Here is a 24,960-nt window from a genome sequence, read left to right on the forward strand (position 1 = left end):
CCCCCCAACGTGTACCCTGCGTGTTTGTATGTTTATGCACACTGGTAAGTGTGTCTGCATGATGATGTTTGTCTTTGTGCTCAGGTGTGTGTGAGTCTGATTTGAGTTCCACTGCAAGAGCTCTCATTGGATCTGCCAGCAGTGGGGCAGGCTATTAGTTGGAACTAAAAACAGGCGTGGGCTATAAAAGCAATCCAGCAAGCTCTCTGCTTTTAGACCACAGGAAGTCTCTTTCTTCAGTAGTATTTGAACAGACTTAGAGCTAGTGCTGTTTCCAGGGTCTCTACTGCTTTTCTGGAGGTTGTTTTCTCTTTCTACCATCATGAGCTCTCAGATTTGCCAGAACCTCCACCAGGAGAGTGAAGCTGGAGTTAACAGGCTGGTGAATCTGCTGATGCAGGTGTCTTATGCCCACTTGTCCCAGGTAAGAGCAAAGGGGTCGTGTGTTTGTGGGAGGAGTAGAGGGAAAGGAAGGGTACATTTCTTTAAGGATCGAGGTAATTATATAAAAATAAAACAAAACCATAAATGAAATAAGGTAATACCTCTTACTAACTTCATGTCAGTAATTAGAGCAAGGTGTGTAGAATCTTCTTGGTGAAAATAGTGTCTGCCTGCCAGGGGTGGCCTATGGAACTTGCAAAGTCTCATTTTCATAATTCAATATGAGCTGAGAAGCAGGGTGAAGGAATAGGACCATGTAACCCAACAATAATCCCTCAATGCCTGGCCTGGCCTGGCCTGTTGCAGGTGTTATATAGAGTTGCTGCCTGGTTTTGGCCATTCCTCTCCCTCCTTTCTAATTGCCACAATCTTGGGAAAGTGTGAGTTGAATAGGTTCTGAAGAGAATGCTGACGCCTAGACCTTTGCCTTCACTTCTTGTGGGTGTCTGGCTACAGTCAATATGCCCTTCCTTGGGTTTGGATCTCCTTGTTCTCTGCTAATCCCTCACAATTGACCACCCAAAACTGTGGTGCCCTTATTAAGGCTGGTGGGATCTCCAAGCCCTGCCAGCTGAAGAGGTCTTGCTTGCTTGCTGCAGCCAGTGGTACTCTAGGGGCCACTGCTATGCTGGCTCAGTTTGCCCACACATAAGAGGGAAGAGGGCTGGTTTGATGGTGGCCCATAATGAGTGCTGCCAACTGCTATGGGTACAGAGAGTGTTCTGAACTACTGGAACAGGACCTCTTTAGCTGGTGGGATTTGGGGGATCCTTGCCAACTTGGGAATTTAATTTGGGATAATGGGGTGGGGGCAGAAGAAAGTGTACTTGCCCACTTTGGGCTCAGGCCTACACAAACTGGCATGTCTGGCTAGGCCACTGTTGCTACCAGTTGCAGTTTCTCTCATTCTTGTGCACGATATGGTGGGAAGGAGGACTGAGGTGGTACTGTACTGCCCCTAATGCCTGATGGGAGATGCTAGTAGCCCCTTCATTCTGGAGTTGAAGCAGAAGCTTGAGTTCATAAACTCATGACCTATATCTCTAGTGTCAGCTACTCACTATTAAATTCATTAAAATTAGTCTCCTCATTAATGAAAGGGTGTTGGGGTTCATTAGTTAGCCTTTGACTATGGACTGTTTCATAACCTTCTAGTTCAGGATACTTGAATGGCTTTGGCTGGTAGCTGATCAGCTTGCTGTGGTGTGGTTCTGGTTTAATTACTCAAAAGTCCTGAGTGGAAGGAGGAACTTAATGTGATGCCACGTGTTTTAATCTGGTTAGTGATATCTTGAGTATCAGAACTGGCTTGGATGTGTCTGAATGTGCTTATCAGGCATAAGGTGACCATACGTCCCATTTTGAACAGGACCATCCCGTTTTTAGATGCCCTGTCCTGTTCTCTCCACACACAGTTTCAGGATGCCAAAATATCCCGTTTTCAGGGACAGCATCCTGAAGCTGTGCGCGGGGACAACGGGACAGGCGATCGCTTCCCCTTCCTGCCGCGCCAAAGCTAGCTTCCCTCAGCATACGATTCAACACCACCCCCCACCGGTCCACCACTGCTTACCAGCTTCCCTCCAGTGCCAATTCAAACCCCCCCCCCTCAGGCTGCTGCTGCTTGCCGCCCAGAAGCCTTCTTTCCGATGTCAATTCTGACGTTGGAACCAGTGATTGGCTGGCCTGGAACTTCCTCTTCGATGTCAGAATTGGTGTGTGTGGGGGTTGGGGGGGTAGAGAGAAGACTTGTAGGCCTGGCGCTTGTGCAGTGCAGTCGCTGCACACGCCTTGATGTTACTGGGTCAGGGAAGCAGGGTGCATGGGTGCAGGAGAAGCAGGGTGGCTTGGCTGTCGCGGGGGGGGGGGAGGGCAGGGAAAGCAGGGTGGCTTGGCTTGTGGGGGGGGCAGGGTAAGCAGGCTGTGTCGGAAGCAGGGTGGCTTGGCTTGAGGGGACAGGGAAAGCAGGATGGTTTGGCTTGCCTTGTTGGGGGGGGGCAGGGGAAGCAGGCTGCGTCAGGGAAGTTTTCGGAAGTTTGAAGAATTTGTCCCTCTCCACTTTCTTTATGCCCTTCATGATCTTGTAAGTCTCTATCATGTCCCCTCTAAGCCTCCGCTTTTCCAGAGAAAAGAGCCCCAGTTTCACTAATCTTTCAGCATATGAAAGGTTTTCCATACCTTTTATCAATTGTGTTGCTCTTTTCTGAACCCTCTTGAGTAACGCCATATTCTTCTTAAGGTATGGCGACCAATATCCTTAAGGTATGGTGACCAATGTTGGACAGCTCCGAAGCAGTGGAAAGATCGTTAGCATCGCGATCTTATGTGCAGACTGTACCTCAACTGTAAACAGTGCGGGGAGGCCTGGGGGGGGGGGAATCAGGAGGTCAGGGGTGGGAAGCCGAACACCAGGGAGGGAATCAGACGTCAGGGGGAGGAAGCTGGATTGCAGCACTTCCTGACTGACCTTCGCCCTCTAAAGCAAGTGTGGCAGCGGCCGGCCAGCAAGAGCAGCGCTGTTGCTCCTGCTTTAGGGGGGGGAGGGTCAGCCGAATCGGGAAGCAGATTTTATGTTGTGTTAAATCAATTCAAATCGATTCACCCGAAGTGAATTGGTGAACCGATTCGAATTGTGAATCAGGCAGTACTAGTCAGCAGGGATCCCAGTCCACTCTGGTAGAAAGGCGGCATCATAATGGAAGACTTTCAAGAAGTTAGACTCTGGTAGAGTGAAGTTGGTGAGGTAAATGGTCTCAAATACAAAACAAATCCCACTAAAGGGTACTCTTATGGAGATATAGTGAAAAGGAATGGTCTCAGAAACCTACTTGGATGAGGATATTTTAATCCGGTACCTAGTCATATTAGGTTTATAGTTTCCATCACTGACCAATTTACCTCCACCTCGTGTATATAGAGGGGCATAATAAAAAAAAAGTCTAAGTCTCCTTTTGGCCTAAGGCCATAAGCGTTGAAAGTAGAAGCAGGGAAAATGTCCATTATAAAAAAAAATGTCCAAAAGGAGGTTTTTTAAAAATAATGGCCTGCCTCTACGTTCAGCTGTTTAAACGCCCAGACCACCACTATGTCTAAACTTACACCATATAATCAACCTAAAAAAAGCCTAAGTCCCAAACATCCAAAACAAGGGCTTTTAGGCAAAGGAGAGGCCAGTCCTTCACCTAAAAGCTGGATTATTTAACCGGTGTCTGTCAAAAAGAACACCCCCCCCCCCACACACCAGCAACGATTGGGCCAGGAGGGAGCCCAAGCTCTCCTGGCCTGGCAACCCCCCCATGCTGCCTGACAGCGATCGGGCCAGGAGGGAGCACAAGCCCTCCTGGCCCAGCGACTGCCTACCCTGCCAAAATGATCTGGGCAGGAGGGAGCCTAATCCCTACTGCTTAGGCTCCCTCTTGCCTGATCAGATAGGGGGAGGGGTGGATCATGACAGAAGAGATGGCTCATCTCTTCTGCCGCAATAGTGATCCCAAGTGGTGGTGGTATCGCTATTGTGGTGGTATCGCTATCATGGCAGGGGAGATAAGCCATCTCTCCTGCCACGATCGTTGTTGATGGTGGTAGGCAGGTTGCTGGGGCCGCTGAACTCATCACGGCAGCGCAATCAGCTCAGCAGCCCCTTTTTCAGCACTTATACCTGTTTTGACTTGGTCTAAATAAAAATGTATAAGTGATGACTAGGCAACCTGCCTAAATCTTTGGTTATACCTGCTGTATGACTAAGTGTAGGTCGGCCCACCTCCCTCCCTTTCCCCTCCTCTAAAAACGCCTATTTTTGCTCTATGCGTTTAGATGCAGGGAAAGGCCTAAGCTGGTTTTAGATACGTCTAAAACCAGCTTTGGTTATGGCAGTGGCATACCAAGGGGGGTGGGGGCGGTGCGCCCCGGGTGCCAGCCCTGAGGGGGTGCTCCCGGCCTTGCCGTTCAGTCCCCCCCACCCCCGAAGAACCGCTCGCCCCACTGACCTTCCTGCACCACCTGTTAAGCAGCCCGCAGCAGGATCGCGATGTCGGCGATCCCTGAGCTGCTTGGGCACTGCTTCCTGCACCGCGGTCCCGCCCCTCCTCTGATGTCAGAGGAGGGGCGGGACCGCGGCGCAGGAAGCAGCGCAGGGATCGCTGACGTCGCGATCCTGCTGTGGCTGCTTCATAGGTGGTGCGGGGAGGCCAGGGGGGCGAGCGGTACTTCGGGGTGGGTCGGGGCATCAGGCCTTCAGGGTGGGGCAGGCAGGCAGGCACCTGTTTCAGAAGCATTAAGTGCCAAAAAGAGACACAAACTGATAGAGTTGAATAAATCACTTATCTTTTGATATGAACAAGGAAGGCAATAAAATATGATGTCCTGTGCTTGTATGAAAACTCTAAAACTCCCTTAAAAGTCCCTGTGTTTCTAAACTCAAATAGCCTCACTTCGACTCAAGTTTTGCATTATCGTCGTCAGGAAGGGGGGAGGGGTGCTGTGAAAATACAAATATAGTAGTAAAAAAACTAAATAAACCTTTAAACACCTCAGTTAAAACATTTTACCAAACTCTTAAATATTCAAACATTCTTATCACAATCTCATAAATACAATTTGTCTCAATGCTTAAGACTTATTTAGCTAGAGGAACGGAGGTAACTCCATTCAGATAGGAGAAAAATGCAGAATGGCCAGCCATTTCACCAAACTTTATGAACCCTGGGAAGCTTACATTGAAACTAACATACCCAATCAAAGGAGAGGCTTCATGTAGTCATGGTTACATGAACCAACCCCTATTTCATCAGCCAGGGACCAATTATAATTGGAACCATTCGATTTCCTCATTCAAACCTCGGGGACTCAAGGTTTGCCATTCAAAGATAAATCTGAGTTCTTCAAATAATAGTCTATAATCACCCCCCTTGACAAAATTATCTGTTTCAAAACAGTATACTGAAAATCATTGATGGAGTGCCCAGCCTCCACCTAATGGGACACTAAAGGAGCTTGCACCTGTTGGCGTCTGATATTGGACAAATGTTTCCCAATTTGTACTTTCACTTTTCATTTAGTATGCCCAATATATAGTATTGGAATATGGTACATTATTGGATTATGGTAGTTACTATCCTACTAAACTGAAGGAAGGGATACCCATGGGATAATTCCTCAGAATCAGATGCTTATGCTCTGATGACAGTGAATTTAAAAATCCAAGCTAGTGTTCTGTTTGATAAATTTAAACAAAAAGGCTATCCAAATAAAATTTAACCATCAACATATATCAATAAATACATTGCTGAGTACATAAGACCCAATATGTAGGTAATTATTTTTGGTTGGGAGGGGATCAGTAGAATAGAGCAGCCATTCCAAATCCAGTCCTTGGGACACACCTAGTCCAATATGGTGTTAAATTTATCTGCAATTAATATTCATGAGTTAGATTTGCATGCAGCTGTGTAAATATTCATTGTGGATATCCTGAAGTCCTATTGAGACTAGTGTGCTCCAATGGCTGTGTTAAGAATAACTGTCATAGAAGCTCTAAGGTTGAGGGACAGAAAAATGTACCTATAGACAGTATGTGATATATTCTATAAATGGTGCCTTATGCTAGATGCCAATATTCATATAAATTTGCTCCGAGTCAATTTCTAACTCATATAGCTTAACATGGTATTATCCAAGGCTTCAGTTACACCCCCTCCTCCGCAAAATCATTTTCTTTTAGCGGGGAACTCTGGGCGTTAGATCATCACTGGCCATATCTTATTTAATCAGGAAATTTATGATTTAAAGTTAGCCCTTATTAACAATTTTTAGGAACAAGCCATTTAGAAATATAGAAATGTAATTTTCAATTTAGCTTAGTTTATAGCTTCATAAGTTACGACCTGGGAGACATGGAATCCAACATGTTTCGCTAATGCTTTTTCAAGGAACTCCCTAGGATAAAACATAACATTCGAATTACTTTATAATTGATAACTATCAAATGCCACCTTTTTCTTTTGGCCACCATAGGTTATCCTGTTATTCCAGGTGTAAACATGATCCATTTGGTAGTTTTTTTCATTGCATTTCAGTTTCTTTATTTTATTGGCCTTGATACTTTCCCATAATTGAACCATTGATTTCTGCAGTTCTTCACGTTGTTTGTCATATTCATCTTTGGTGCTGTTCCCCTGAAGTTCAGCCTCAATCGTTCCAGCTTTCATACAAAGTTCTTTCTCAGTGTTCTCTGTGGTCTCAACTAGTAGAATCATTAAATCTCTGGAGCAACGGTTCAGGATTGTTATCCATTTTCCCAAAAACAATTTATCCGAAAAGATAATTTAGGTTCTTTTAAGATACGAAGACCTCTTGGTACCATTGATTTTTTAAAGTACTGTACCAAAGTGTTACTGTGCAATTCAGCCCGAATTGCTCTCTTTAATGTTGATTTGAGATCTACCCAGGAGGTATGGGCGGGAACCATCTTGCTATCATCTAACAGAGCAGGTCTCAATAATATCTTCTTAAGATGTTCCTCTGAATATCCATCAAATTCAGAGATATTTCCTTCTGCCATCATATTTTCAAAACACACTGTTTTTTCTAAGATGGCCAACTTTATATTGTCATTTATACTCGTAGCTATACAGCAATCAATATTCATATAAATTTGCTCCGAGTCAATTTCTAACATGGTATTATCCAAGGCCTCAGTTACACCCCCTCCTCCACAGAATCATTTTCTTTTAGCGGGCGTTAGATCGTCACCAGCCTTATCTTATGTAATCAGGAAATTTATAATTTAAAATTAGCCCTTATTAACAATTTTTAGGACCAAGTTATTTAGAAATATAGAAATGTAATTTTCAACTTAGCTTAGTTTGTATCTTCATACGTTTCGACCAAGCCATTTATTGATACAAAATGTTTTCAGTACAAAAATTTAAAGAGACAGCTACCCGTCCCAATCCCTGGGATATACTGTAAAAGGATTCCTGGACAAAACCTTAGCCTACCCGGCTAGTGTCTGGAGCAATACCTTAAGGGCTCCTTTTACTAAACTGCGGTAGCACGTGCTGCAGAATAGCATGCGCTAACCCCCACGCTACATGAAAAAACTAATGCCAGCTCAATGGAGGCATTAGCGTCTAGTGCATGTGGCACTGTAGCGTGCACTAAGTGCGTGCTAAAACCGCTAATGTAGCTTAGTAAAAGGAGCCCTAAGTGCCCTATTCATGAACTCATTATCCTACCAAACTTTTAGTAAATCTGTGAAATCTTATATGTATGACAAATTTACTTGAGAAACCTCTTTTGTGAATTCTTCCCCTTACCAAATGTTTAAGAAACCTATGAAATCTCTTTTGTATGACAATTTTGGCTAAAGGAACCCAACCATACTAGTTATGTAATTCCATTTGTATTTCATCTGCGTCTGGCAGATTCTCTTTGTTGTAAACCGCTCTGAACTGTTAAGGCATAGCGGGTTATAAATAAATAATAATTATTATTATAAACCAATTTAAAGTGTTCTAACCCATGAATCAATGTGTGCATATTCTACTAACAAGTTATGAAATTATAATATGGCCCCAAAAATCTGTTATTAACATGAATAGAAACATAGAAACATAGAAAGATGACGGCAGATAAGGGCTACAGCCCATCAAGTCTGCCCACACTATTGACCCACCCTTTCAAGTCTACTGACCCCCTTAAGTATAATTGTAATTATACTGCCACTCTACTGACCCGCTCTTTCAAGTCTATCCCTTGGCATGACCCTCGTAGGGATTCCACATAGGTATCCCATTTGTTCTTGAAGTCTGGGATGCTGCGTGCCTCGATCACCTGCACTGGAAGCTTGTTCCAATGCTCAATCACTCTCTCCGTGAAGAAGTACTTCCTGGCGTCTCCACATTGGGATAACCCTATGTGTGAAACTGGCCCCCCAAATGTTCAAGAGTTCTGGGTAAAAATCTGAGAATGATCTGTAAGTGACCCTTCCATATCACTAAATGGGACATGGCACAGTCACAGGCTGTATTTGGTAGGAGGGAATCCATGTACTGAAAGTGATCCTTTTTCAAATCAAGGAAAAGTCAGGAATGAGAGAGCATAGGATGAAGTTAATATATCAGAGTCAGAGGCAATCTAAGGAAATATTTTTGAGGGAAAGCATGGTAGATGCAGTTGAATGTTAAACTTGATGTGTGGCACACTCCCTTTGTAATTACACACTGGATTTCTTAGGCTTCAAGTTACAGAAAAACATCCAAGTGCACTGTGGCTTCTAACGGACATTTTTGCTCCTTTTTTGGCATTTAATATCTGTTAACACCTGTTGACATGTCAAACATTTGCACCCCAATCCAGCTTAACATTTGGCACAATATAAATAATTCTTCCCATGCTGGACAGAGAAGAGGAACAAGGCAACTCCTGGGGAAAGAGAAATGGGGAGTTCATAGTGATAACAGTAAGCATGGGAAAGGAATATGTGAGTATGAAATGGAGAAAGAGGAATAGGATAAGAAGGGATAGGACATGGGAGAGAAAGGATTGGAAAAGGGAAGAAAAACATTGAGCAGAGACATGAGAAAATCTAAGAAGAAGTGGTGAGAGGATCTGCTGTGTGGAGGAGATATGAAAATTGATTAATAGAGATGAAGAGATTGAGGGAGAAAAAAAGAGAATGACAGAGGACAAGTCCCTGATGGAGGCAGTGTTGCATTATGGCTTCCAATAGTTAAAGGGTTAAATATTCAGTCATCATGATCAGTGGTTACCAACTCTATCCTGGAGGACCACCAGACAATCAGGTTTTCAGGATAGCCCTAATGAATATGCATGGAGCATATTTGCATGCCTGTCATCTCCATTATATGCAAATCTCTCTCATGCATATTCATTAGGGTTATCCCAAAATCCCAACTGGCTAGTGGTCCTCCAGGACAGGGTTGGGAACCACTGATCATGATGACTTAAGTTAGCACTGAATCTCACAGACTTTATCTTTTTAGCTTAGACCTGCTAAATAATTCTGTATCAAACAGATTTATTTTATTTTTTTATGATAAAGCCTAGTGGTTGGACATAATTAAGGTGGGGTGCAGGCTAGTACAAAGGATATATTAGTTGTATGATAGATTACATAGAAAGTGGACCCTAGTGAATAGGCATGAGGCAGATTTGCTAACCTGCCACTTCCATTATATGCAAATCTGTTTCATGCATATTCATTAGGGATATCTTGAAAACTTGATTGGCTGGGGATTCCCAGGACACGTTTCAGAACCACTGCAATAGACTGTTCTGGAGAGATACTTTGTATGGATCGCACTCTGATAGGCATCTTAGAAAATATCCAGGGCAGCATGGACAGAATAAATGTACAGGACAAATGGACTTTGTAATCTTTCCTGTTTTCATAAACTATTACATTATTAGACAACTATTGAAATCAAGTAAATATTTGTCTCTATTGTACTGATTCTTAAGGTTAAGGTTATATTTAAAAGAAACATCCTATATTTTAAAATAAATGTAGATGTCAGGAATAGATATCCCTTAAGGCTGAACAGCAGGGCCCAACAGTGACCACATGGTATTCTCACAGGTTTTGATCAGCTAGAAATAGAGCAATAAGTTCCATTTCACAACCTTTCTTCATTCACCTTCTGTGTAGATGCAGAGGCCTTCTTCAGTCCAGCTTAATACTTAATCATTTTTTCCCATTATTCAAATATTCAATATCACTATTAAGAACTCTTCATTATTCTGCCTCATTGCTCAAGTGTAACAAACAACGGGAGTAACAAGAGAGAGCATTATCACAGGAGAAACTTTCACAGCCTTAATGATGGAAGATCATCTCATTCTGATTTTATTGATGTTCAGTGACATCCTATGGAATATGGCTGAGTGTCAGTGTACACTTCAAAACAACCGATCAGATCTACAACCAGGATACCATAAGGATGGGGACATCATGATTGGGGGACTTGTTACTGTGACAAACTTTTATCCATATGCTGGTCCATCCTTCACAACTCCTCCCTCATTTCAAGGAAGTGGTTTGTAAGTAGCATCATGGCTTAATTCCTTATCTTAAATAAGCTTTTGGATTTTATTTTGGATGCTTACTTCATGAACTGCAAATATAATTAGCAGATGTTAGAGGGATCTTTGTAAGTGGTAGGTCACCTTGAAATATTACATTACCTCCAACTAATGTATAATTTGAGAAACTACGAAATGGGTAGAATAACATGGGTAGGAATATCAATAGACAGCCAGAAAATGTTGGTTTTGAGTTGTTTACTGTGTCATACATTAGAATTTAAGTTTTATTCTTTTTTTTTTTCTGGTCAGTTGTATTATTTTGTCTGGTGCTGGTAGTCAAGGGCACAATGGAAAAATATGGAAAATGACCCCATATTGCATAAGCTCTTTTACCAAGTTATATGTATACTAGTTTGCATATATGCATTTGGTGGTGGGGGGGAGGTTGCTCATTTTCTTTTGGTAACTTGTCATGACATAGGATAACTTGCTGACACTCCTGTACTGCCCTTGATCTGACCACTTATTGAGTTGCATTGCCCAGTTAGGTGCTGAAGAATATCAGTGGTTGGGTGATCCTGAGTGAATTACGTGGGATGAGCCTCTTGTTCCATTCAAAACACAATGAATATCAGCCCATACAATTTTATTATGCAAACTGTACTGACATTTAGGACTCCTTTTACAAAGGTGTGCTAGCATTTTTAGTGCATGCACCGGATTAGTGCGTGCTACCTGAAAAACTACCGCCTGCTCAAGAGGAGGCGGTAGCGGCTAGCGCAGGGGCATTTTAGCGCACGCTATTCTGCGCATTAAGGCCCTAATGCACCTTTGTAAAAGGAGCCCTTAGATGCTAAAGATATAGAATTAGAGAAATTGTGTGATTTCAGATTTCAATGAATATTCAGGCACTAGTCTTTAAGCCCGTTACATTAACGGGTGCTAGAATATATGTCTGTCTTTCTTTCTTTCTGTCTGTCTCTCTCTCTCTCCCACTGTCTCTCTCTCTCTCTCTCTCCTTGGCTCCCTTTTTCTGTCTGGCTTTCTGTCCCTCTCCCTGTCCCTGTGTCTTTCTTCCTTTCTGACTGTCTCCCTCCCTCCTACTGTCTGTCTGTCATTCTTTGCCTCCATTTCCCTGTGCAGCAGCATTTCCACCCCACTTCCCTGTGGAGCAGCAACAGCAACAGCATTTCCCTCCCCCCCCCCCCGACTTCCCTGTGCAGCAGCAGCGGCATTTGGCTTCCCCTTCAGATCCCTGTGCAGCAGTTGCAGCATTTCCCCCACCTTTCCCTTCTCTTACCATGATCTGGCCTGCTCCGTTCGTCCCCTCCCCCGCGTTGTGGCCTGCTGTAATCTGGCTGCTCAGTTCGGCTCCTCTCCCTTCCCTTCCCGTGGTCTAGCCTGCTCCATGGCCCCCCTTTCCTTATAGCGTTCCCCACAGGCAGGCAGACCCAGCTTCTTCCTTGCGGCTCGAGTCCTCTTCTTTGTCAGCCCCCCCTTCCCTTCATGTCTGTCTGTCTGGGTATTTTTTTTCTTTGTCTCTCTCTCCTTGCATACTGCCTGTCTGTCATTTTTTCTGTCTGTGAATCTCCCTGTGCCCCTTCCTATGTCATTAGTGCCCCTTCCTATGTCATTAGTGCCCCTTCCTATGTCCATAGGGCCCCTTTCTATGTCCTTAGTGCCCCCAATGCCTCCTTACTCCCCCCTCCGATGCCAGCCTGCCTTCCATTGAAAGCCCCCACCCCCTCCGTTGCCTCCTATCCCCCTTCCATTGAAACCCCCCCATGCCATCCTGCCTGCCTCCCATCCCCTGAGCAGCATATTTCCATGGAAACCCCCTCCCCCTGATGCCATCCTGCGAGCCTGCTTTCCATTGAATCCCCACCCCCCCTCCAATGCCAGCCTGCCTGCCTCCCATCCCCCTACCAGTGAACCCCCCCATGCCAGTCTGCCTGCCTGCCTCCCATCCCCCTGAGTAGCATGTTTCCATGGAACCCCCCCCGATGCCATCCTGGCTGTCTGCCTTCCATTGAACCCCCCACCCCCCTTCCGATGCCAGCCTGCCTGCCTCCCATTCCCCTTCCACTGAAACTCCCCCTCCCGATGCCTGCTTTACTCCCTCCATCCGACCCCCCAACCCCCCTGCGACCCTACCCAGCACAACTAAAACCCCCGTTGACCCTCCCACTGCTACAAGGCTGACAAACCCGGTAGGAGCAGCAGCGTTCCAGGCACACTAAACGCTGCTTCGGGTCTTCTACTGGCCTAATTTCCTCTGCCGCGTCCTTGACAACTGAAACCCCCGTTGACCCTCCCACCACTACAGGGCTGACAAACCTGGCAGGAGCAGCAGCATCCCAGGCACACTAAACGCTGCTTCGGGTTTTCTACTGACCTAATTTCCTCTGCCGCGCCCCTGATGACATCATCAGGGATGCGGCAGAGGAAATTAGGCCAGTAGAAGACCTGAAGCAGCGTTTAGTGTGCCTGGGACGCTGCTGCTCCTGCCGGGCTTGTCAGCCTTGTAGCGGTGGGAGGGTCAACGGGCGTTTCAGTTGCGCCGGGTAGGGTCGTCGGGGGGGGTGAGTCGCGGCGTGTTAGTGTTTAGCCAGGTGTGGCTGGTGACAGGAGCCGCGGCAGCACCTTTAAACAGAAAAAATAACTCTGGCAAGGGAGCCAGCCAACTGGTAGTTCAATTCGGAGCTTCGGTCTGGTCAGGCCTGCTCCCTGCTGCTCCTTGCTGTATTGTATTTTTTAGTTGAAAGACGCGGCGGTGGCTCCTCTCATGATCCCCATCTGCGTCGAAAGTCCGACGCAGGCGGGGATCGTGAGAGGAGCCACCGCTGCGTCTTTCAACTAAAAAAATACAATACGGTAAGGAGCAGCAGGAAGCAGGCCAGACCGAAAAACAGAACCCTAAGCCACGCATGCGCACTTCTACCTGCGGGTCGCTACAGCTCACAGAAAACCGGCGCACGCAGAGGAAGTGCACATGCGCGACTTAGCATTTTATTATATTAGATATACTTCACTGGTTATGTGCAGTCAATTGGCAAATGTAATTCAATGTGTTACAGTGATGCACCATGCACTCAGCGGTCTAGTGCATAACATAACACAAGCCTTCAATCGCATCAGTAGTATTGAGAGCAGTCAAGATATCAAGGAACACTGCCAGATACCAATGATCATTATCAAGGGTAAAGTTTAAATTACTGCATCAGGGGTGTTTGTATCTCTTTCTCAGTGGTCAATATTTTTCTTGATGGTGGAAGACATAGAAAAAACGATTTTCCATTTTTTTGCATTATATAAAATCTTTAATTCAGAACTCAGATCACCTTTCACTTGAGGTGGAGCATGCATTTAATCTTACTGCAGAGGCTGGCCAAATTTTATACATTTATTTGAAAAGTTTACAAAACTCAATAATGCAAATTGTTCTGTAGGTGAAAGTTTTTTGGGGGATGCTATTCCTTCTGTGAGAAGACTGATATGGAGGTCGTGTGAGTAGAAGAATGAGTGACATTTAGGGGGACTATTGCAAGTGAGTTTAGGGCTGCAAGTCTATCATGTTCTGCTTTCTTTCTCTTGTATCCCCTTCTTTCCATTCCTATACTCATTCCCTTTTCTTTTCCAACCCCACTCTTTCCTTATCTCTAGGCTTTTTCCTTTCTCCTTCTCTCAAACTCACTTAGTTCTTTCCCCACCCCACATCATTTTTCTTTCCCTTTTACACCCTCTTCTTTTTACCCCTTCCTATCTTTCCACTCTGTCTTCTCCTTCTTCCTGTCTGTCTTCTCATTAATAGCTTCATCTGTGGTGCTTTCGCTATCATTTCTAGCTATTCCACAATGGGTCTGGTCTCATTTTTGTTGATGGTAATGGTCAACCTCAATTGCTACTTTCAGACTTCACTGGCACCTGCAAAGTGTTGGGTGGTTAATTTCTGTTCTGGATCAGATGCATGTCAATGGACAGAGAAATGCAGGAGATAGTCTAGTGATTAAGACTGTATGTCTAGGGATAAGATATGCATTTAACTGCTATGACCTGAGATTATTGTGGGCATGAGCTGAAGAATAGAGAAAAAAATAGAGGAATGGGAGAGAGATTAAAGAAACTTGAAGCATACACATTTCTATTTTATTATTAAACCAATATTTAAAGCCTGTGCCATTTCTAACCATTATCCTAACCCTATTTCATTTTTTCTATTACTAATGTCTATGTTTATGTACCTTATGGTTTGATGCTAATTTCATATTATCTGTGATTCATTGTCCTTGAAGTCCTATACCCTTGAATTATTACAACTTCCTGGCTTTTGTGTCTGCGGTAGAGGAGATCAACAACAGTTCAGAGCTCTTACCCAACCTCACCCTGGGATTCCACATTTATGAACCTTACAACAATTTATTATTAATGTATACAGCTGCTATAAATATATTTTCAGGAATGGAAACTGGGGTCCCAAACTACATCTGTAAAACATCTGGTCCATTGGCTGCTATCATTGAAGGTCTTCCAGCTGAGCAATCGATTGAGTTTTCCAAGCTGTCTAGGATATACCAATACCCACAGGTATTGGTATATCTTAGACATCTTAATTGTACTCATAACCTCTTCAACCTCACAACAAGAAAATAAAAACAATATTAATAAAATAAAGTCTCCACATTATAGAGAGAAGGGAGAACAGTTATTATGAATTTAATATACAGGGATAGTCTCTTTTGTTATCCCTTATGTTATAACACCCTTCAGAAATTTCTATGATCCTCAGAAACACCACTTACCCCCTGTTTACTAAGGTGCGCTAACCGATTAGCGTGCGCTAATCAAATTAGCACACGCTAAACACTAACGCGTCCATAGACTAACATGCATTAGCGTTTAGCATGTGCTAAATTGGTTAGAGCATGCTAATTGGTTAGCGCACCTTAGTAAAACAGGGCCTTAGTATTGAATAGAATTTCATTACACTAAAGCTTAACTATCTCTAACAATGCTGGATTTATACATTAAATTCAGTTAATCCATCCAGATAAATGAAGAATTTGAGTGGACCTCCTTGTTCTAATCAGGAGGGATGGGAAATTTGCTTTCTTATGCTCTTTTACATAGTAAGACTATTCGAGGTATTTTGTCCAAGTTGAACCCCCGTAGCTATACTCTCTGATTTCCCCGATCTGACGCTATTCACAGGGTTATCAGCTGATTGCTTTCTGGGAGGTTTAAATAAGTAAAAAAAAAAATGCTGCTGCCATCTACTAGGATAAAGTGGTCTATGAGGAAGGTGACTAGACTATTAGGTGGGTGATAAACCTAACTAAAATATTCTGACTCAATACTCTAGTATTGGCTGATTTTTTAATCTTTTCTTTACTTTCAGGGACTTAACCTTGAGAAAGCAATAATGCGAAACATGTTGGTGAATCTAATGTCCCTGATCTAGACCACAGACAAAGCTAATACATATTATACTAATGAAGTATCTCTGCTAAGTGTGAAAGTATTATTAGCATTATTTATAGTTAAGGCTAAAAACATAAACAAAATATATATAAATATTTTTTAATAAATATTTTTTTTTTTTTTTTAGTTCAATAAAAAATTTTTTTTTTGAACTAAAAAAAAAAAAAAATATTTATTAAAAAATATTTAATTAAAATTTTGATCCTATGAGGATATAACACATAAAGCTTTAGTGTAATGAAATTCTATTGAACACTAAATGGTGTTTCTGAGGATCGTGGAAATTTCTGAAGGGTGTTATAATATAAGGGATACCAAAAGAGACTATCCCTGTATTCTGGGATTACTATTGAATAACCCCTGAACTATTAACTTTAAGAGTGCTAGTTATATGATATTTCTACCAAACCTCATAAGAACATAAGATTTGCCGCTGCTGGGTCAAACCAGTGGTCCATCATGCCCAATAGTCCACTCACACAGCAGCCCTTAGGTCAAAGACCAGTGCTCCATTTGAGTCTAGCCTTACTTGCGTATGTTCTGTTCTAGTAGGAACTTATCCAACCATGTCTTGAATCCCTGAAGGGTGCTTTCCCCTATAACAGCCTCCGGGAGAGTGTTCCAGACTCTCTGGATGAATAAGAACTTCCTTACGTTTGTACGGAATCTTTTCCCTTCTAACTTTAGCGAGTGCCCTCTCGTTCTCTTCACCTTTGAGAGGGTGAACAATCTTTCTGTCTTTACTAAGTCAATTCCCATCAATATCTTGAATGTTTCGATCATGTCCCCTCTCAGTCTTCTCCTTTCAAGGGGAAAGAGGCCCAGTTTCTCTAGCCTCTCATTGTACGGCAACTCCCCCAGTCCCTTAACCATTTTTGTTGCTCTTCTCTGGACCCTTTCGAGTAGTACTATGTCCTTTTTCATGTACGGCAACCAATGTTGGACACAGTATGCCAGGTGGGGCGTACCATGGCCTGGTATAACGACATGATAACCTTTTCAGATCTGTTCATAATCCCTTTCTTAATCATTCCTAGAATTCTGTTTGCCCTTTTCGCCGCCACTGCACATTGCATAGATGGTTTCATTGACTTGTCTACAAGTACTCCCAAGTCTCTTTCCTGGGGGCTCTCTCAGAGTATAGCACCGGACATCCTGTATTCGTGCATATGATTTTTATTACCGATATGCATCACCTTGCACTTATCTACGTTGAACCTCATTTGCCATTTTGTGGCCCATTCTTCAACCTTGGTTCACTCTCAATATCTACTTATTATGTTCCTGTACCTGCTCCTCTCTGCATATTTGACTTAAATGTACTGTAGGCACATGCTGACTACCTATATTTTATAAAGCTTAAAAAACTAATTCTGCTCTTACACTGGCTAAACAAGACTACTCCCAGTTAACTAATTCTTTTTATTCCATCCCCCACTGTCTCATTACCATGCTGAACTCCATCCTCAAAGCACACCCTCCTCTTGTCCCTCCTTCACTATCTTCCCAGATTATGGCTGAATACTTCCATTGAAGGAGCCTTTGGTATCTGGCTAATTGGAATTTTAGGCTACTTCCAGTATATTTCAGAATGCACTGGTGCACTGAAAAGGAAGCTTAAGTCTCCAGTTGGCCCAGATGCCCAAGGTCCCTCCTATGGGAAGGGTCTTAGGCACCTGGGCCAATCAGAACCTTGCGAACCTCCCCAGTGTATCCCAGAATACACTGGGAAGGGGAAGGCCTATCATTTTGGAAGGGATGGGTCTGCCAGCCAGGGCTATCTCTTAAAGGTATGGGAGGGGGTTCAGGAGGTATCAGGGATGTTGGGGTATGAGGGAGTGCCAGGGTATGTTGGGAAATGTCAGGTAAGTGTCAAGGAGGTGTTGGGGTATGTCAGGTGGGTGTTGTGGAGTGTTGAGGAATGTCAGGTGAGTGTTGTGGAGTGTTGAGGAATGTCAGGTGAGTGTTAGGTGGGGTATGGGAAGTATTGTGGGTACAGGGGATTAACAGGGCTGGTGGAAGGAGGGTATGGGCATCCCTCCTGCTGGGAGATGTATCAGGGTGGTGGTAGGAAAAATTCAGCACTGCTCCTTCTGCAGACATTTGGGGGTGGGGGAAGCTTTGCGGGCTCTAGCAGGAGGGAGTAGGCATCCCTCCTGCTGGTCATCTTCACAGGGGGATGTATTCCTTGCTGCTGCTGCTGCTGCTTAACTGATCATCTGAATAGTAGCAAAACCCAAAATGGATGGGAGATGAAAAACTATGAAAAAAACAAAACTCCCAAACCCCAAGAAGTAGAACTGGATACGGGGGAGAGACAAGTCAAAGAATGATTACACTGCTGTAATTAAGACAGCCCAATAATATGGTTTCAAGAGATTGGGAGAGCCCTCAGTCACACAGCCTCCCTCCAGGAGCTCCCAGAAGTGATGGCTGTCACTGGCTTACACCCAAAAGGGTGTTGACTGTGAAACATCCCCGGGCTCTCTCCATGCAATTTTTGTGATAAATGTGCACACAAATTGTGCTGAAAGTGCAAAAAATAAATAAAAAAACACACTCTACAATTCAATAAAATTGTTTCTACTCCTTATCCAGGGGGCCAAAGCATAAGGTTCAAACATCCAGGTCCAACTAAGCAAAAACCAACTGGAAGTACTTAGCTTCTCCTTGGATGATACAGCCAGCAAGTAACAAATTCGTCCAACGGGACTCCATTTCGGGGGTGAATACCCCCTTCTTCAGGAACAGCTGGGCTGCGCTGTAACCCCCAGATCATAAGGCACAGCAATTTGGCAAAGCAGAAAAATGAAACCATATTATTGGGCTGTCTTAATTACAGCAGTGTAATCATTCTTTGACTTGTCTCTCCCCCGTATCCAGTTCTACTTCTTTGGGTTTGGGAGTTTTGTTTTTTTCATAGTTTTTTGCTTAACTGATCATGGCAGGGAGATTCTCTTGCTGTGATCAGCTCATCAGCCATGTATATTTGAAATGAGACCAACGTTTCCTGGCCTACATTTCAGGTGCCTATTGTGGCCCTAGGGAGATGCCTAGGGCTGCCTAAGCTCACCTAAGGCCACTTCCTGGTAAAACCACACCCACACCTAGCCTTGGGTGAACTTAGCCCTCCCTACATACCTTGTGAAAATGTGTTTAATGCAGGCTGCCTGTGTCAGGGTGGTGTCTTTTTAACATGCATCCCAATTGATTGGTTAGACAGCGATAGGACACCTACTGCCAATTGGGACACCATTTATAGAATTTCTCCCTAAATATTTGATATAGGAATGAATGTGATCTTTTCATAACTAAGGTGATGACAAATTCAATCTGTTATTTTCAACAGATCAATTATACCTCAGGGAATCTTGTCATGAGTGACAAAGTTAAGTTTCCTTATTTCTACCGGACTGTCCCCAGTGAGCTGTATCTTTGTGCTGGAATAGTCAAATTATTGAAACATTTTGGCTGGACCTGGGTTGGTATCATTGCACCTGATGATGAAAACAGCATGATGGCTGTGCAGGTCCTGAGAGAAGGAATTGAGCAGAATGGAGGTTGCATTGAATTCATAGAGACCTTCAAACATTCTGATTATTTATTTTCTGAAAATGTGTATAAAATTTACCAGAACATCCATACATCTTCAACTAAAGTGATTATTTTGTATTGTAATAGACACTACACAGAGTATTTAGAACAAACAATCATTTGGGGAGTACCAGGAAGGGTCTGGATCATCAAAGCTGAATCATTCTTTTTCTTTCCCTCATATAACACGGAAAGGAAAAACTCCTTTGCTTTCAGGGTGACAAAGAAGAATATTCCAAGCTTTCACAGATTTGTCCGTGAATCCTGTTGTGTTTCCAAATGATTCATTCATAGAGGTGTGGTTTAAGGACCTGTGTAATGACCAGTGCCCCGAGAGCATCCAAAGATCCTGCAGCAATCAAGAAATATCTGCGTACCTATTACACTGTGACATCATAAACTCTGGGGACAGTTATAGTGTATACAATGCTGTGTACGCCCTGGCACACACTTTGCATTACATGACCACTTCTAGTTCTGGAAACAAAAAGTGGATTGAAGAAAGTGAGAGATTTTTAGATTTTTTCCCATTGAAGGTAATATCCTATTTTAGAGGAATGCTATTTCTGAAAATAATAACAATAATGGTATATAATTGTGACGTGCCATTAAAGCAAAAAAAAATAAAATAAAATTATAATGTCTATATTTTAAGCCTTGTATTCTTTACATCAGTAAACTCATTTATATACTATGGCCCTCTTTTACAAAGGTGCGCTAATGTTTTAGCACATGTTTAGCGCACACTAAATCAATGCATGCACTAACCGCTAACGTGTCCATAGGATAACATGCTCGCCTTAGCATTTAGTGCATGATTAGCGTGCGGTAAATATTAGCGCACGCTAAAAAGCATAGCACACCTTAGTAATAGAGGTGATATATACATCATGGGGTTCATAATCAAAAAGAAAAAAACATCTAAAAATTGGCCTAAATGGGTACTTGGATGATCAAAAAGCCTGATTGTCCAAGTACCCATAATCAAAGCTGGTTTTAGAGGTATCTAAAACCAGCTTAGGCCTTTCCCCTGCCTCTAAACGCACAGAGAGAAAAGAGGCGTTTTTAGAGGAGGGAAAAGGCGGGCGGTGGGCAGGAGGTGGGCCGACCTAGACCTAGGTGTGCAGCAGGTATAACCAAAACTTTAGGCAGGTTGCCTAGTCGGCACTTATACGTTTTGACTTAGACCAAATCAAAACAGGTATAAGTGCCGAAAAGGGGCCGCTGAGTTGATCGTGGCTGCTGCGATCAGCTCAGCGGGCCCCAACAATCTGCCTACTCCCTACTGCAACGTTCGGTACAGGAGAGATGGCTCATCTCTTCTGCCAGCGATGGTGCTCGCCCAACCCCCTCCGAACTGCGGCACTTCGGAGTGAGCATCACGGCAGGGCATCTCCCCTGCCGGCGATACTCACCCCGAAGTGCTGAGGTTCGGAGGGGGGTGGGCGATCACCATTGCTGGCAGGAGAGATGAGTCATCTCTCCTGCAGTGATCGGCCCTTCACCCCCCCAACTTGATCGGGGCAGGAAGGAGCCCAAGCCCTCCTGCCCCGTGCACACCCGAACACCTCGTCTCGATCGGGGCAGGAGGGAGCCCAAGCCCTCCTGCCCCATGGCCCCCCCAATTAAGTCACCCCCCCGATTAAGGTCGGGGCAGGAGGGAGCCCAACCCCTCCTGCCCTGCGGCCCCCCTGATTAAGTTCGGGGCAGGAGGGAGCCCAACCCCTCCTGCCCAGATGCACCCCCTACCCCCACCCCCACTAAAATACGGGCAGGAGGGATCCCAACCCCTCCTTCCCTTGATTGACCCCACCCCCATGAGCCACGATTGGCCCCACCCTCACGACCACCCCACCCAAATCCCTGATCGGCCCCCCCGCCCCCAGGAGGGGCCTAAGGATCCCGGGCCTATTCTGGTTGGCCCAGGCACCTAAGGCCCCACCTGTGGGTGGGGTTAGAGCCACCTGAGCCAATACAGCCCCATTCCAGAGCCGGCTGGCCTGCTGGACAGGCGGGCTTGGCACCAGTCCATTCGGCCAACGTTACAAGGTATGGGGGTGGGATTGGGGGTGGGGGGTTTGTGGGGTCAGTGGGGGGGCTCGTGGGTCAGTGGGGGGCCAATCGGGGGTTCAGGGGGGCAGTCATGGGGGGGGGTCGATCGAGGGCAGGAGGGCATGGGATCCCTCCTGCCCGTATTTTAGTGTGGATGGGGGTAGGGGGTCCACCTGGGCAGGAGGGGTTGGTCTCAATCCTGCTCCGAACATAATTGGGGGTTTGGGGGATCACAGAGCAGGAGGGCTTGGGCTCCCTCCTGCCCCAAATGTAATCGGGGGTCCATGGGGCAGGAGGGCTTGGGCTCCCTCCTGCCCTGATGTCATCGGGGAATGTCGGGGTGCCACGGGGCAGGAGGGCTTGGGCTCCCTCCTGCCCCGATAGTGTGTGTTTGGAGGTTGATGTATCGTGGCAGGAGAGATTGGCCATCTCCCCTGCCACGATGTGATCACTCCTCTACCCGAACTGCCACAACCAGCAGCAGGAGAGATTGGACATCTCTCCTGCCGCAGGTTGCGGCAGTTCAGGTAGAGGGGTGATCACATCGCGGTAGGGGAGATGAGGCATCTCTCCTGCCGTGATGGTTGCAGTGGGGTGGGTGGGTAGGTTGCTGGGCCGCTGAACTGATCGCGCCAGCCGCCATCAGCTCAGCGGCCCCCCTTTTCGGTACTTATACCTGTTTTGACTTGATCTAAGTCAAAATGTATAAGTGCCGACTAGGCAACCTGGCTAAAGTTTTGGTTATACCTGCTGCACGCCAGGTCTAGGTCGGCCCACTGCCCACCCTTTCCCTTTCTCTAAAAATGCCTCTTTTCTCTTTCTGTGTGTTTAGAGGCAGGGGAAAGGCCTAAGCTGGTTTTAGATACATCTAAAACCAGCTTTGATTATGGGTACTTGGACGATCAGACTTTTTGATCATCCAAGTAGCCATTTAGGCCACTTTTTAGCCTTTTTTTTCCTTTTGATTATGAGCCCCATAGTCTCTCCAAGTTTCCAAGTTTATTAAAAATTTGTTACTCCGCTCTAGGGAATACCTTCAGAGTGGCTTACAATCTAAATATTAAAAACATTTAATACAAAAAATAAAATAAAAACAACTAAATACCCATCTTGAAAATACCTCTTAGACTTCCTCTCATTCCTAAGCATAGCTACCACTCCCCCTCCATCCCCTTGACTACCTTCCATTTTCTAATCCTTGTTCTACCCTACATAGACCTACATACCTGTAAGACCTCCAAGCCATCAGTCCCTCCTTTCCTACCTGCCTACCTTCCCCCTCCCCATTGTCCCCAAACCCTTTTCCAAGACAAGTTCCAGGCTACCACCTGTTTGTGAGTGTCTCTCTTCTAATGCTTCTTTTTGTGCAGTCAATGATGCAACAATTCTAATCATTGATCTTCTTCTTGTCTTATCATATTGAACCAGCAAGAACTTCTTGAGTTTAACAATGGATAGTGGATAGTTGCTTCGTGTAGTGTCATTTTCAGTGTTGACCACATAGCTTCCACATCATCCGTTATTTCTTGAACCTGTAGTGTCTGGTGATTTCATCCACCAGACATTACAGGTTCAAGAAATAACGGATGATGTGGAAGCTATGTGGTCAACACTGAAAATGACATTACACGAAGCAACTATCCGCTACATAAAATCGGTAAATAAACAACAAAGAAAGAAGAAACCCCAATGGTTCACTGATGAGGTCTCACACCTAGTCAAGGACAAGAAAAGAGCTTTTCTTTCATACAAACGCACCGGGGAGAAAGAAGCTAACACTGAATACAAGAAAAGGTCTGCAGCGGTCAAAACAGCAGTCAGGGAGGCCAAACTTCGAGTGGAAGAAACTCTAGCAAAGAACATTAAGAAAGGGGACAAATCCTTCTTCGGGTATATTAGTGACAGGCAGAAGAACACAAACGGGATAGCCTTAGAACAGCAGACGGGAATTATGTGGAAACAGATTCCGAAAAAGCCAAACTACTGAATGATTACTTCTGCTCTGTCTTTACCTGCGAGGCACCTGGACATGGGCCACAGCTGGAAACAAAGCCAGGCAAGGAAGACCCATTTCAGAATTTTGAGTTATCACCAGCTGATGTTTATAGCGAACTGTCAAGACTCAAGGTGAGCAAAGCCATGGGACCAGACAAATTGCACCCAAGAGTGCTCAGAGAGTTGTGCGATGTCCTGGCGGAACCGTTAGCCATGCTCTTCAATCTCTCCCTAAGTACGGGGAGAGTACCCCTGGACTGGAAAATAGCTAACGTCGTTCCTCTGCACAAAAAGGGCTGCAGAGCGGAGGCTGCGAATTACAGACCGGTGAGCCTCACATCAATAGTGTGTAAACTCATGAAAACACTACTTAAATGTAAATTAGACACGATTTTGGATGAGGGGAATCTAAGGGATTCTAGTCAATATAGATTCACTAGGGGTAGGTCATGCCAATCCAATCTTATCAGCTTCTTTGATTGGGTAACAGGAAAGCTAGACTCGGGAGAGTCTCTGGACATAGTGTACTTGGATTTCAGTAAGGCTTTCGACAGCGTCCCACACCATAGACTATTAAACAAGATGAAATCGATGGGGTTAGGTGAGACACTAATTGCATGGGTCAATGATTGGCTGAGTGGAAGACGTCAGAGGGTGGTGGTCAAGGGCACCCTCTCTGAGACATCGGAGGTGACCAGCAGAGTGCCACAGGGCTCGGTCCTGGGTCCACTCCTTTTAACATATTCATAAGGGACTTGACCCGAGGGCTTCAGGGTAAAGTAACACTATTCGCTGATGACGCCAAACTATGTAATATAGTAAGTGAAAGCAATCTGCAGGATAGTATGACGCAGGATCTGCTTATGTTGGAAAACTGGTATTCGACATGGCAGCTGGGCTTCAACTCTAAGAAATGTAAGGTTATGCATCTCGGTAGCAGAAATCCATGCAAACCTTACACCTTAAATGGAGAAACACTAGCTAGGACTTCAGAAGAAAGAGACTTGGGAGTAATCATCAGTGCAGACATGAAGGCCGCCAAACAAGTGGAGAAGGCCTCATCCAAAGCAAGGCAGCTTATGGGATGTATCAATAGAAGCTTCGTTAGCCGCAAACCTGAAGTCATAATGCCACTGTACAGAACCATGGTGAGACCTCATCTGGAGTACTGTGTGCAATTCTGGAGGCCACATTACCGTAAAGACGTGCTTAGAGTTGAGTCGGTTCAGTGGATGGCCACTAGGATGATCTCGGGGCTCAAGAGTCTCTCGTACGAAGAAAGACTAAACAAATTGCAGCTCTACACTCTAGAGGAACGCAGGGAGAGGGGGGACATGATTGAGACATTTA

The 24,960-nt window shown here is 44.7% G+C and overlaps 1 protein-coding gene across 2 annotated transcripts; it reads left to right on the plus strand.

The window, feature by feature from the left end:
* The first annotated feature begins 226 nt into the window (after window positions 1-226).
* LOC117346858 (vomeronasal type-2 receptor 1) lies at window positions 227-20,157 on the plus strand. Of its 2 annotated transcripts, XR_004536667.1 has the most exons (3): window positions 227-424; window positions 10,327-10,506; window positions 19,319-20,157. XR_004536667.1 is itself a non-coding variant. In XM_033917026.1 (2 exons), exons 1-2 carry the CDS (start codon window positions 323-325, stop codon window positions 19,844-19,846), a joined length of 630 nt encoding a protein of 209 aa, XP_033772917.1. In that variant the 5' UTR covers window positions 227-322; the 3' UTR covers window positions 19,847-20,157. The 2 variants fall into 2 exon arrangements, 1 of the variants encoding a protein (XP_033772917.1); XM_033917026.1 differs by lacking the exon at window positions 10,327-10,506.
* Window positions 20,158-24,960: the final 4,803 nt, after the last annotated feature.

The sequence above is a fragment of the Geotrypetes seraphini genome, chromosome 12 (assembly GCF_902459505.1).
Source record: "Geotrypetes seraphini chromosome 12, aGeoSer1.1, whole genome shotgun sequence".
Classification (NCBI taxonomy): domain Eukaryota; kingdom Metazoa; phylum Chordata; class Amphibia; order Gymnophiona; family Dermophiidae; genus Geotrypetes; species Geotrypetes seraphini.